This window comes from Lynx rufus, unplaced genomic scaffold, assembly GCF_022079265.1.
Source record: "Lynx rufus isolate CCGP_SWC_20201006 ecotype Redwood Valley unplaced genomic scaffold, mLynRuf1.p SCAF_13, whole genome shotgun sequence".
NCBI lineage: Eukaryota > Metazoa > Chordata > Mammalia > Carnivora > Felidae > Lynx > Lynx rufus.
The window spans coordinates 8,989,368-9,003,167 of record NW_025814827.1 but is presented as its reverse complement, the minus strand read 5'-3'; the positions used below and the strand labels follow the sequence as shown (position 1 = coordinate 9,003,167).

General features: G+C 42.0%; 1 protein-coding gene across 9 annotated transcripts in view; it reads left to right on the top strand.

The window, feature by feature from the left end:
* MAP2K5 (mitogen-activated protein kinase kinase 5) overlaps positions 1-13,800 on the top strand; it is a 270,602-nt gene that overhangs the window by 224,192 nt on the left and 32,610 nt on the right. For 6 of the 9 annotated variants that reach the window (XM_047074888.1, XM_047074887.1, XM_047074889.1 and 3 more), the window contains 2 exons: positions 5,096-5,157; positions 8,073-8,118. In XM_047074888.1, the coding sequence (XP_046930844.1) occupies positions 5,096-5,157; positions 8,073-8,118 (108 nt within the window). The remainder of the gene's footprint in view (positions 1-5,095; positions 5,158-8,072; positions 8,119-13,800) is intronic. The other 3 variants (XM_047074893.1, XM_047074892.1, XM_047074891.1) reach the window with 1 other exon arrangement.

Genomic DNA, 13,800 nt, shown 5'->3' with positions numbered 1-13,800 from the left:
AGTTCTTTAAGGTTATGGATTAAATATCAATCATCCCACAATGCCAGGCTCAGAGCCTTTCACATGGTAGGTGGTCAAGAAAACTATTGACTGAATGAACCAATAAATAAGTAATGAATGACTATCATTTTTTTTTTTCAGAGAGAGAGTGCGTGCATGTCAAGTGGGGGAGGGGCAGAGGGAGAAAGAGAGAGAGAGAGACTGGGTGAATCTTAAGCACACTCCACATTCAGCGCAGAGCCCAACATGGGGCTCGATCGCAGGAACATGAGATCATGACCTGAGCCGAAATCAAGAGTCAGACACTTAACCAACTAAGCCACCCAGGCGCCTCAGACTATCATTTTTATACAGTATTTCATGTCTGTGGCTTATCAGTGTCTGAATTAACTACCATATCCTTGTCAGGTTTCATTGTCATATTAATTATGAGTTAAAGGGAAAAACTAAATCCTCAGGTTATTTTTTTAAGCCAAGTTCCCTTAACTGCTTTCCATTTGAGTAGTTAGGCCAGCCTTTCCCCTTACATAAAGCTAAGCTCTGCCAAGAATCCGGACCTCATCAGAGTTTTTAAAAATAGGTCCCTACCTTTTTCTTTCTAAACTTTCTGTTTCAACATCATTTTAGATTCATATGCAGCTGTAAGAAATAACATGGAGAGGGCCTGTTCACCCTTCACCCGGTTTCCCCCAGTGGTAGCAGCTCATAAACACAGTACAATGCCACAACCGGGATATTGACATGGATAGAATCCACTCAGTTTATTCAGATTCTACCAGTTTTCTATGTACTCAAGCGTATGTGTGTGCACACATGTGTGCACAAATGTCGTCATGGATCTTTTCAAAGCCAAGAAACATCATAGTTAAAAAAAAATAAAAACTCTACATTTAAAATGATGATCTCTCTTTTAAGTAAGTGATTCCAAAAGCCTCATCTGTGTTTTCTGTGTGTCGAGTACCCAACCTATCTGCCCACTCTCAAGTCATAAAGTGTGCTTATTGACATACTTAGTCTGCAAATGAACTAGCAGCAGCAGTGACTGGAATGAGACCTCCTTCTCCCCCCCGCCCCCCACTCTTTGACTGTGCAGGTACACACACACACACACACACACACACACACACACACCAACTCAGATTTTCTGCTGCTTGCCTTTTTTTATGCCTGAGTACCTTGCTGACAAGTGCTAATAACAAAATACCCAGAGAGAGTCCAGTTGAAGTTAGCATACATTAAACATTCTGAACTTGTCCTTTTGCTCATAGATTGTGCATAATTAATAATTAAACAGTTTCAGTTGTAATGGGTTGACCTTCCTGAACTGTTCATTATTCACAAGGCAAAGGCATCACTCAAACTTTTTTCCCGTTGTCCTTCGCTGTTCTCTAGCCTGCCACGTGCTTGTGTTCCAGTTGTTTAGCAAAGGGGGCTGACCAGGTAGTTACAGAAACCTCTGAGACTTGGAGACTGTCCTCCTTGATGACCAGAATTGCTTACTGAAATGGTTTATGGCAGCTGTTTTTATATAACAGTTGCCGGCTCGATAACAAGATTCAGCCTGTGTCCCTTTAGCAGGACTCTAAAGTTGATTTGGGACTAGAATCTCAGGTTAAGGCTTCTGGTTAAGGTTGTGTCCACTGCTTCATTCCATACCTCTGCACTTGGAAGTTCAACAGAAGAGCTAACCCCCCAAAAAAGCCCTTAAGGTGAAGTATGGCACCCAGGGTCTTAAAAAAGAGTGACTTTTATTAACAATTTAGAGTCAGTTTCAGCCAGTCCTGAGAGTTATTAGTGTAACTGCTTCTCCAATTCGCGCTTATATTTTCGAAATGTATTTGTTCATCTTCCCTAAACCCATATTTGGCAGAGGACATTTTTGATAAGTAGCAGCAAGTACTTCACTAGATCCCTGAACCCCCTGGCATGGTTCTCAGTCTCCCTCTAACCTGGCGGTGACTGGATGCTCTCCCTCCCTGGGAGCTGCAGGGAAACTGGGACAGCTCCACTCTGAGCTGAGCCTCCCTCCCTCCTTCGCGCACATTTGAATTAGATAATGAAATAGGCAGGTTCTTAGAGGTGTTTTACATGCTGATCTAAAGAAACTTCTGATTTTACTTGCTTAAATATGAGAAAAGTATACTTGAAAATCCTCCAGTGTGGTAAACACTATCATTTGCTTTCCTTCGGAGTGTTAACAGCCTGTGTGCTTTTGTGGAGTGGTGGGGCTCTCAGAGGACTCCTTTGCTCCCCCTCCACCCCCATGTTGGTCGTGGCATTCTGACTGCCCCGCCCCCCGCCTGCCATTCAGTCTTCTGTATCTCAGAAAATTCTCCTTTGAGGTATGCAAGAGACATGGATTTTTAAAAGGAAAAGAAATACCTGGCATTATGCATGTGAGATTAGAACTCCTCCCCCCCCCACCAACCGCCCCCCTGCATCTCTGATGACTGATTCTTTCCAGGCACCCCTGAGAGGAGAATCCATTCTCTCTGGTTCTGTAAAGTCGACTTGGGCTGGCATTTTCACAAGTGAAATAAATTATTCATGGGTACCACCCAGTGTTCCTTAGTTTTATGTTATGAGGAACTTAACAGGCTACAATATCAGGTCTTAAATAAAATTAACTACCCATGCAAAGATGTCACATTTCCTCGTCTTGTTTCTCATCCATGTTAAAATGACATCTTCATCAAGTTGCCTAGTCTATAATTCATTAATTTACTCTTGATATCATACTTTGAAATGAGGTCCACAATGACATCATTTTATACCAGGATCTTCGTAGAAAACCGGCCCAGAATTTTAACCATCTTGGTAAATATTGAGCCACATTAAGGCAGTAGGCTTTTCTCTTCCTAAACATTGCATTTTAAATCAGCTACTACTCAGACACTTCCAGTACCACAGCCTTCACAAGAATCTCCGAAATGATGACTGAGGGGACTAACTGCCTGATCAGAGCCCATAGTTTTTGTACCTCAGACTTTGAACCATTTTTTTACTAATAGTTTTTGAGACAGTGAAATGTCATTTCTTGAACTGGGCCTCATAGGGTCTTGCGGGCATGGTGATATATATGGCTTTCCTAAAACAGGCCAGGCTGAAATTGATATCATGTTTTATTTTTGCTCTTCAAACCGATGGGACTTCTGTGACCATTTTATAGTACCTTTATCGAAGACTTGTCATGTTATTGCGTGCCTTGTTTCTTTTGAGCGGACTGTTTCATCAGCCCCCCGTTTTTCATGTCGTCTCTGTGTAATGCCTGCATGTAATCCTTTGAACTTGGCAAGATTTTATTTCACTCCCGTTTTCCTTTGTTTTCCTTTCTTCTTGGAAACCTTTCTCTACTGATGAGAATTTTAAGTTTATGATCACTAACCTTCCCCTGCTCTGGATGAACAGAGTAAATTCAAAGAGAACAGATATGCAAAATCTGAGAATCATTTTGTTCACATTCCTTTTCTTTTAACCTCTTTGGGTTTTTGGGGTTTGTTGTTTTTTGGTTTTTGGTTTTTTTGTTTTTTGGTTTTGGTTTTGGTTTTGGTTTTTTTTGGCTGCTCTGACCCCCTCAGTTCCTTTTGATTTAATTGTATTTTCCAGCAGTTTCCAATTGTTTGAATTGGAAACAAAGCCTTAATAAGAGTTCTAGTTAATTTTCTGTCTTGTAATTACCGATCTCATTTTTCTGATAATTGGCCACAGCAATTATATGTATATTTACTAATCACATAGGAGGCTGTGCAATTGTATCTATCTGCCACCATTGATAATGACACGCATATTGCAGAGGTGCTTTTATCATCTTCTTTTTTCCACTACATCAAAGCTATTTCCTCTCGTTCTCAATAATGAATACATGCATGCATTTGACACAGTTGTGTGCTAGAGAAATTGTTTGGCTCCCACCAAATGCTGCATGCTCTGAGTTTCTTGCCTGCAGCGCTGGAAGGTTGTATGTAATGATATATTGCTCATCCAAATGGCCAAAGCACTCCAAAGCACAGTGAGATTAAAATAAGTCATTCCTTTGTTAATTTAAATAGGTGCATGTATCATACTTTGCAGGGCACTTTGTGTAGGGATGTCAGAGAGGAAAAAAGCCGCCGAAAGGTATTTTTAATAGCAAATGAGAATAGATGGGAATGGAGTCATTTGCAGCTGCCTACTTTATGTGGCTCTCTTGTTCCAACTGTAGGTCTAATGAGATGACTGTTAAAGTACTCTGCAGTGTAATTTCATTACATCCTGAGCCGTTACACTATAAACACAGTGGCGCTCTCTGTCATTCTTGGAAAAACTCCTAAATTCTTAAAGCCTTCCTTTGCAAATGGTAATGGGGTCTGCTCCCTGTGTTACCCGGTGGTTGTCATTTGTTGCTGTGTTGTTTCCTGCTCATTTGAGTGACTCCCACCTCCACCCCAGTTCTGTTTGGTGGTCAAGGTGGGAGGTTTTCATTGTGTCCTTAATTCACTGGTTTTCTCCTATGACGAGTTTGCCTGGACTGGCAAATAGGCTGAAATTCCTTTTCAAGAAACAGCTTCTCCCATAAAAGCCTTTCTATTCAAGTAAAAAACAGAAACAAAAACAAAAGCAAACCGACCCACATGATTCGGCAGGCAGTTAAGATCAGTTGAATATACAAATAAATGTAAATAAAAGGGAAAGTGTAAATAAATAGCAAATCCAGTAAAAGAAACAGAGGTCAGCACAAGAATAATTTCACAGCTCTTTGTTAATTACAAGACCATTTGTGTGTTACTTAAATAATCATTAATTTCTCATTTACACTTTCATACCTTCTTTCCTACCCTGTGGCTATCATTGTCCTTTTTTCACCTCCCCTCCCTCTTTGCTCTCATGTTTCTCACTATTGTAAAATGTGTGTGGCTTTAAATTTGGCGTTTTTACATAAACATGTGGGAGAGGGTGTCGACAGTCTTTTTAATTGGACAAGGCCTTATTTTCCTTTCCACATGTTGGTGAATCCCTGTTATATATTCTGCTGTTCCTTGGGGGGAGGTGGGGGTGGATATAAAGGAAGAAGAGGAATTGTTGTGACTTTTGGTGACTTGTTTCTCCTCCATCCCAGGATTCGCCCGTCCTTCCGGTTGGAGAGTTCTCCGAGCCATTTGTACATTTCATCACTCAGTGGTGAGCCCGTTTGCAAACATGCCATGCCCTCAATGTAAATGATACATGCCATTAACTCTGCGGCTCCGTGAGACCTTATGGCTCTCCCTGCTTCCTTTTGGAGACGGGAGGGACTTCGGGGCCTTGGGCAGATGGGGCAGCAAAGCTGAAGAAATTGTTTAAATTATGTAAACGTTATTTACACAAAGGGTCGTAAATGTACTTTAGAGGCTTTTTCCTGTCTTAATAAACTGCTGAGAATCAGGCTACTTCTTGGAGCACAGATACTGTTGCTACCCAATTTTTTTTTTTTTTTAAGAAACACACAATTTTATAGCCCCTATTGAACAGACATATGAAGCTTATTTTTATTAATGTAACCTCAAGTTACCCATAAAACTGTCTGTCACTTAGTGGAAGCAGCATAGTTTATTAATTCATCGGATTGTCAGTAAATAACTTTTATCCTTGGATATATTTTAGACAGAGTACTGGTGTCCCATTTCAGTGAATTTTGATGTTTGAAAGACTATGAAAACATGGTTCCATTAGGCCCACTTGAACAGTTGGAGACCTGGGAGGAACCGCAGGATTTTGGTCAAAGGGGCCCTCAGAGCCTCTGGGCAGCCCCTCGACATTTGACACTTGAGGAAGGGTTCCTTTTGCACCCTCTGCCTTTTTCCCCTCAGTAGAACGAGGTCTCCTCCACCTGCCTCTTCCCCAGTCAGTGGCCCAGGCCCCGTCGCTCCACTGCCCTCCTTCTGTCTTCTCCCTCACCTCTGCATGGAGAGAGACAGAGACAGAGAGAGAAGGAAACTGGGAGCATAGCAGTGACCACCCCAAAGCAGGAGACAGAACGAACCAGAAACTGTTCTGGACATTCTGGAACTTTCTCATAACTGCCTCTACATTTCTTCCTCTCATTCACTGAATTCCATTCCATCACCCCTTCAGAGTCCTGTTCAGTGGTGGAAAATGAACCTTTCATTCCTGCAGTGCCACGAAATGGTGCAGTCAGGAGTCCTTGCTAAACTGAAATGGTTGTACACTGTCCCCTTCCCCTCCCCACCCCCATGATCCATCTGATGATTACACTAAAGTGAAACCAAGAAATATTCCTTAATATAAATGTCAAGCTTTATCACCTTTTTGACTAAGTGTAATATGTTACCTCTTAATAAAAATGTCTTATACAGTTTATATTCCATAGACAAATATGTGAGGAAGAGATCCCCCCCGACTTTAAAAATTTTATTAACACTGTTTCTATTTATTTAAAATACTAATATAATATTCTGTAGCTTTTAAAAACTGTTTTTACCCTGCAGTCATTTTATTTCCAAAGCATGCCATGTTGGAAAAAGCACATATATTGGCTGAACACTGGACTCCTGGGCTCATTGATAATATAGAGCCATTATCCAGAAATGTGGATTAATCTCTCTTAATTTCCTTTACATGGAATTCCTAGAAACACTCAGAAGCACATCATGGGAAGGCCCCATTTTGAAATGCAGAAATTGAAACATAAACCATGCCATTCCTAAACTGCCCGGGGTGCTGGTTTGGGCATCACCTGCCCCGGAGATGTGGGGTTTGTGATCAGACGGCTGTGCATCTCGCTGTGTGGCCTGAGACCCACTTGGGGGTGTAGCTGGTTCTGGGCAGATGGGGAAAAGCAGATAAGACTTTACCTTCCTTCTGCCCAAAAAATTAATCAGCTGCTGTGTAGAAGTTTTATGGAGACAGGGGGAGGGATAACCTGTGTTGAAATTTCCACAGATGTCAAGCCGAAACAGAAATGATAGTGGGTAATAGCCTTGTTTTCCCAAGAGATACAGCTACTTTGGAATGTCAGATTAGGACTGTTACCAACTCCACCGGCGAGACAGCTTAAATTACTTGCTAATGGATGCAGTATTTGAGAGGTGCATATGGTTATTTATAGGGAAGGCAAATGTCCTCGATGTCATTAATGGTTCATAACTACGGTTCTTATTTACCAAATGATCATTAAGTCTTTCTACTTAAAAAAAAAAAATAGTCAGCAAATGCAGGGATTATATGATGGGTTTTCTTCTAGCTTGTTAGAGGTCGCCTTATGTAAAGAGAAGCATCTGTGTGATTTTGAAGTAATAGAAGAAGCAGTCATCTTTTCATGACTTCGTGCCACAGACACTCTGAATTTAGTACAGATACGGCCACCAAATAGGTAGTTACCCATAGTCACGCCAGTGCCACGTATGAGTGCTTCATCATGTAGCTGCGTACATGATACAGCTACTGATTATACGTACTACATGTGAGACAAGAAATATTTTGTATGAGGAATGGGATTCTTTAAGCAGCTTAAACAAACTTAACTTCCCCCACAGCTATTTAATGAATATCAACTTGCATTATGTAGCCAGAATAAAAGAAAGTGGAGATAATGTGACAGCCCATTTGTAATTTTATAGCATTATCTAGATTCCTGACGTCTTTATATATTATTTGTCATTCAGAGAAATAATGAAAGGAATAAGATGTTTTTTCATTTGACCTGATAGTCATGTTTCTTTTCTTATTACTTTATCCCAGTTACCAAAAAAGAATTACATTGTTCCCTAGATTTAAGTTGGAAATACATCGAAAACTGAGCCAGGAAGAAATATTGCCAGGGTTTTTTTTCACATTTTGAAATTCATTCTTCATCTGTATTGCAAGAATAACCCTCTCTCAAAAATCTTGGTGTTTCTGATTCATGAGAGTCTCCCAAAATCTGATAATTAAAGGCCAAAATAAAAGATAGGAATCTATGCTAATACTTTGGCCAGGAATTGAACTCGTAAATTTGAAAACATTCAGATTCCAGGAGATAGAGTCAACGGTGGGAAATACAGCACAAATTTGTAAGCGATACAGATAACAATGAGGTTTTCCCCCCCCTTTTACAGCATGCGAAAACAACCAAAAGAAAGACCAGCACCTGAGGACCTGATGGTAAGTACATATTTTTAGTTACATTAGAATTCTTTACTTATATGGCTGTGCTTAATATTCTGTTAAAAGAACCGGAATGGAATTTAAAACATCCACAGGCTCTGGAGAGGCCACATTACTTACTCCATTTGGGTAGGTGTTTGTGAAGCTCATAGCCTCAGATAGTCATTTTCTACTTTTTAAAAACCTACCACTTTTTCGACACAAGGCTGAACTGTCTTCCTTCGCCTCACACTCAAGGATCACAAGTTAATCTGGGTTACTTCCTTGTCCTCATTTGCTGTTATAGCCTCTCAGAATCTAGAGGATTGGTAACAGAAAAGAGAGTCAGCATATTAAGTTTTTAGCGCAGTCCTACAGGAAATTCTCATCGTGGCGTGGAGTCCTCTTGGATTCATGTAGGATGAAATTAGATTGGCTGCAAAAGATCAAGTTAATGTGAATCTTTGGTCTTTACTCAGAAAGAGACAACTCTAAGGCTGCGGGTGCTGTGTTCTCAGCTCCAAGGCCGCTTTCTTTGATTGCAAATGACAGTTTTTAGTCGAGCAGGGAGAGGAACAGAGACGCTCCCTAGCAATTCCCAAATGGTCATTTATTTAGTGCAGATTGTTGATTTGACAGTGCACAAGCTGTTAGAATAACGCTAGCATCGAGCATTAGTAAGTAATAATTATAGTCTGCTCTTTCTTACGTTTTGCTTAAACCATTCCCTATCTTTACATTATTGCACTCAGCAAATTCCGGCCAATGTTCTGTCACCACTTTAACAATAAGCATTTTACAGATACCAGTTCAGAGGTTTTCATCCATTGTATGCCATCCTAATAAACACCCCAAGTGCCCAGACTTCTTCTATATAATACAGATTTCATCCTGGAATATACAATAACAGCATGTTTCCCTTTTGCATCATGAGTGCTTTCGAGGAAGGTAGTTTTCTCCTTCGTGTTACCCCTGAAGCAAATCTTCTATTTCAGGGTAGTTTCAAGTTAAAGTTCACCCCTAAAACCTCTGCAATTTATAACTGTGCAGGTTTCATGTCTAGAATAAACTGGTCTTTTGGTGGTGGCGTCTCTTTGATGGTCGGGAAATTCTTGCAGTTAGTCACATTTGAGAAAACTTGGAACAGGTTCTAGAGATGGAGACCCATTTACCTTGTACATTATTATGCTATGGCTGGATAGCTCAGCTATTAAAACAAAGGAATAGGGTTTCATAAAACAGATATCTGTTTGTAAATGCATGTTTCAGTGCTGCAATGAGCTGGCCACTTATAAATAAAACACTGCAGATCGTACATACGCGCATAAATGCATATGGATGTATGTCTTGGTAAGGAATACAACTCCAGGGCGACAAGTCATAAAGACAAGGCTAAAGGCTGAGTACTTTCAGTGCCTTAGAAGCAAGTATATGTAAAGGTGTGTGTGTGTGTGTGTGTGTGTGTGTAGAGAGAGAGACAAGGAATACATATCCCGGTAGCTCTCTCTACAACTGTGCACGCTGGTGTGTGCTGTCCCATGGTTTTAATTAATAAATGACAATAAATCCATAAAATACGGGGTGCCTGGGTGGCTCCATCGGTTAAACATCTGACTTCAGCTCGGTTCATGATCTTGCGTTCTGTGGGTTCAAGCCCCACAACGGGCTCTGTCCTGACAGCTTGGAGCCTGGAGCCTGCTTCAGATTCTGTGTCTCCCTCTCTCTGCCCCTCCCCTGCTCGTGCTCTGTCTCCCTCTCTCTCTGCCCCTACCCCGCTCGTGCTCGTTCTCTCTCTCTCAAAAATAAATAAGCATTAAAAAAAATAGATTAGTTTAAAATATACATTAAATAAATAAAATCCATAAAATGCAATGAAAAATGTAGTCAGAGGAAGCATCATCCTATACTTAATGTAACATTTTTAGGACTGTCCTCAGTTTGAATTAAGTGGACGTATTCCCTTAGGTGCCACACCGGTGAGGCCCCCTGGCTTAGAAAGGGTTCAGTGAGGAGGCAGGAAACTCGCAATGTGTGTGTGGCTCCTGTGGTCAAGAGGGCTGGGCCCTGCTTGCCTCTGACTGGAATATTGAGCCAAATAGGGAATGGGAGAGAAAGTGGCTTGTTCCCTGGCTTGAGGAATCACTAGAATAAAGTAACTGCCATAAAAGAACAGCAGAGTCCTGTGAGGATCCATTTGGGGAAGTGGGGAAAAGCTACATGGAGAAGGCAGCCTTTGAAAAGGGCCGTTAGGGGCGCCTGGGTGGCTCGTTTGATTGGGCGACTGACTTTGGCTCGGGTCATGATCTCGCAGTTTGTGAGTTCGAGCCCCGCGTCGGGCTCTGTGCTGACAGCTCAGAGCCTGGAACCTACTTCAGATTCTGTTCTCCCCCTCTCTCTACCCCTCCGCTGCTCATGCTCTGTGTCTCTCCGTCTCTCAATAATAATAAATAAAGGTTAAAAAAAATTTTTTTTTTTTTTAAAGAAAAGGGCCTTTGGAGGATGAACTGAACTTTAGTAGAGCGTTTTTAAGGGGACATTCCAGGCAAAGGAAACAGGCTCCGAAAGCATGAGTGTGTAGACGGCCAGACTTTTTCAGAGCATTGTGAAACCTCTGGTGCCTTTTGGAACAGAAATCATTTTGACATTGGCCTCGGGGAGTCCCAAAGCCACAAAGGTGGAATTCACATAGGCAACACGTTCACCCACTGGGTGATCTGTTAAGAAATTCCCCCTCTTGTAGAAGATACCCTAGTCCAAGTCTGAAAACTTTGACTTCACATAGAAGCCACACACCCACCCACCCACCAACCCATACCTTTCTTTGTGAGTGGACTTCTATTCAAGAATAGGGAAATCCTTCATCCTTTAGTCTTTTAAGACCTATTGCATAAATCAGGAGTCAGGGTTATACCCAAAAAAGGAAAACCAGCCATGGAGGCAGCCAAGAAAGTTCAACATGCTGACCCCCACCCTCAACACACTCTTTCTGCTCCTGAGAAAATGATGCCCTTATTAAAGAACCCACTTTTAATCACCCGGTATAAATTGCAGGAAAGACCTACGTCAGCGCTATGCCAATTCTGTGACGTAGGACCCGCAAACTTAGAAGATAAGTTTCCAAGCTGTAGAAACTATGGAGATGGCAGACAGAATGTTCGCCAGGCTTCAGACAACCAGACAGGGATGTTGCAGCTTATGTGGAGTGAGGGACAGCTGTTGCCCACCGGGACGGGTTGGCAAGAACACAGCAAGAAGGGAGAAGACCATAACGCAAGGGTGATGGAGACGTTTTCCCCAAATGTCAATGATCAGGTTGAAGAACACAAAATAAAAACCAGACCTCTAAGTTCAGAAACAGAGAGACAGCTTGAGGTGGGAGCATGTTGAGATGGAGAGGTTCAGGTCTGGTTTGCTCTTCAGATTGTGGGTTTAAGTATTTGTGACTAAAAGGGATCTGGTGAGAGGCATTATTGAATAGAGCCTTGCTCAGGTAAGCCACGAGAATTCCTTCTGCTGAGTTAGTCTTCCTTTGGGGTTCTTTGGTAGGTAAGGTCAGGCTGTGATTTAGCAGGAAAGCCTCCACACTTCCCTTCCCTTCCCTTGTCAGCAGCTCCCCATTCCCTCCCTGCTTTCGTGTCTTCATCTGCAAAACAGAGGGGATGGACAAGATCACCAGTCCTTGACCTAGGGTCTGTGACTTCAGGAAGTCTGTTAGAGCCCCTGAAATTACATCCAACATCGTGTATGCATGTGGGGATTTGCATTCTTTCCTGAAAAGCAAAATTCATGGCTGTCATCAGTTTTTCAAACGGGACCGTGACCCTGAATGATTGTTAAGCTCCCTCGCTGCCTTTCATTCTGTTAGTTAGCGCTGTGCCGCCAGGACCAGAGAAGCAGCTCAGGAGGGAGGCATCCACTCAGAGGGTGCTGGCCTGGCATAGGGGAGAGAAGGGAAAAGCCCTCCCTGTGGGACTCAGCAGGGCTTCCCACCAGCTGTCAGGTGGCCCTTTAACCTCCCCAGCCTATCCTGAATGTGGGCCTTGACTCAGGGAGGGAGGGTAGGGGCCGTGGGCACCTCTGCAGTTACAATTTGGGTTCGGAGTGCTGTAGATCCTTCTATGCATTTAGAGTATTTCCAGAAGCTTTCCATGTCTAAGCTCTATTTAATGGAATCTATGCATAGTAAGTAATCAGGTCAGAAGAAGCAGCATCCCGGTTTGAGATCAATCGCTGGCTAATACTTTATCTAGGCCACTTTATTATCTCATGCTGATCCGATTCCCATTCTCCTCCTTCTTTGTAGCATGCACTTCGGCTGTGGTAAAAGTACGGATCACATACATATTAAAAACATATACCCATTCTATCTGTATGTAAATGCGTGAGGCACAGCTGGATATTGCAGAGGAGTTTGATTTACTAATAGTTATTATCTGTTCTAGCTGTTCAGTGGCAGAGAGAATTTCAGAGAAACAAGCTGGCGCAGAAATTGTCTTTATGCTATTACTATACTGCTCTAGTAATTGTTTAAAAACATGGGTTTTCTCCTTAGGTTCCAATAATGTCTGTTATTTTGTGCATTTCCTGGTACATTCCAGAGCAGGGCTTCCTCCTTTAGCATTTCCTCAGGTTTGGGTTTTTTTGGTTTTCGATTCAGAAACACAGAATACAGTTTGCAATTGAAATTTGACATTTTGCTTAGAAAGCAAGTAAATCGTGGGACTGGAAATATAAAAAGCAGGTGTGGGATCTTGAGGGAGGGATGTCAGTTACAATCAAAATAGTGCTTTTAGATTTTTTTTTTTCCCTGCTTCATCTAAATCCCAGCAGCTGCAAACTTGAAGGCATCTCATTTCTCAGAAAAGGCTTTATGTATAAGAGGTGGTATTGTTTGGGGGCTAATAAACACCAAACTGCTCCAGAAAAATCTGTTTAAACATTTAATTACTTGCAAAGAGATGTTAACTTGTTTAGCTCCTCTAAATTAAATTGTCACTGGTAGCTTCTCTGCTTATCCAAACCTGATTGTAATTACATTTTCAGATAGTTTGGTTGCTTGGTCTCTCAGTTAATCAATGGGTGTGATAAACTGGACATCTGCACAGTCCCTTTCAGAAACTGGAGAAAGCACCATGTCAGATTTTCATCTGTCCAGCACTTCAATTCCAGTGTAACTTTTGGATTTACACCAGATGGCTTTGTTCACCATTGTTAGCCCCAAACCTTTTGGCCACCGCAATAGTCAGAATGCACTGGACAGTCAAGAAGATGATTTTGTTCAGGCTGTTGCAATATGGAGAATGTTTACTAATGGGGACCGTCTCAGAGGAAGGGGAGGAGGCCAAGGTTACGGACGCAGGTAAACAGGAAGTCATCAGCCAGTCTTATGGAAGTCAGGAGGAAGGGTGGAAAAGGGTCTGTGAAAGCAGGGTGGTCCTTTGTAGCTAACAAAAGAGCGGGGGAGACTTCTCATCTGTATTTCTTTCTGGGAGCACAGGGCTCAGATAAAGTTCAACATTACCACCACATTCCACTGAGCTCCAAGATGAGCTTCGGTTTATTTTGATCTAGAGTTTACATGTCTCCTAAGTACAGATAGGAGGAAAGGCACATTTCATCAGCCTCCTTGCATAGTGATCATGGACCACTCTGCTTGCAATCTAAATTTTGCAAGATGCTAATGATGATTTCACAAGCAAT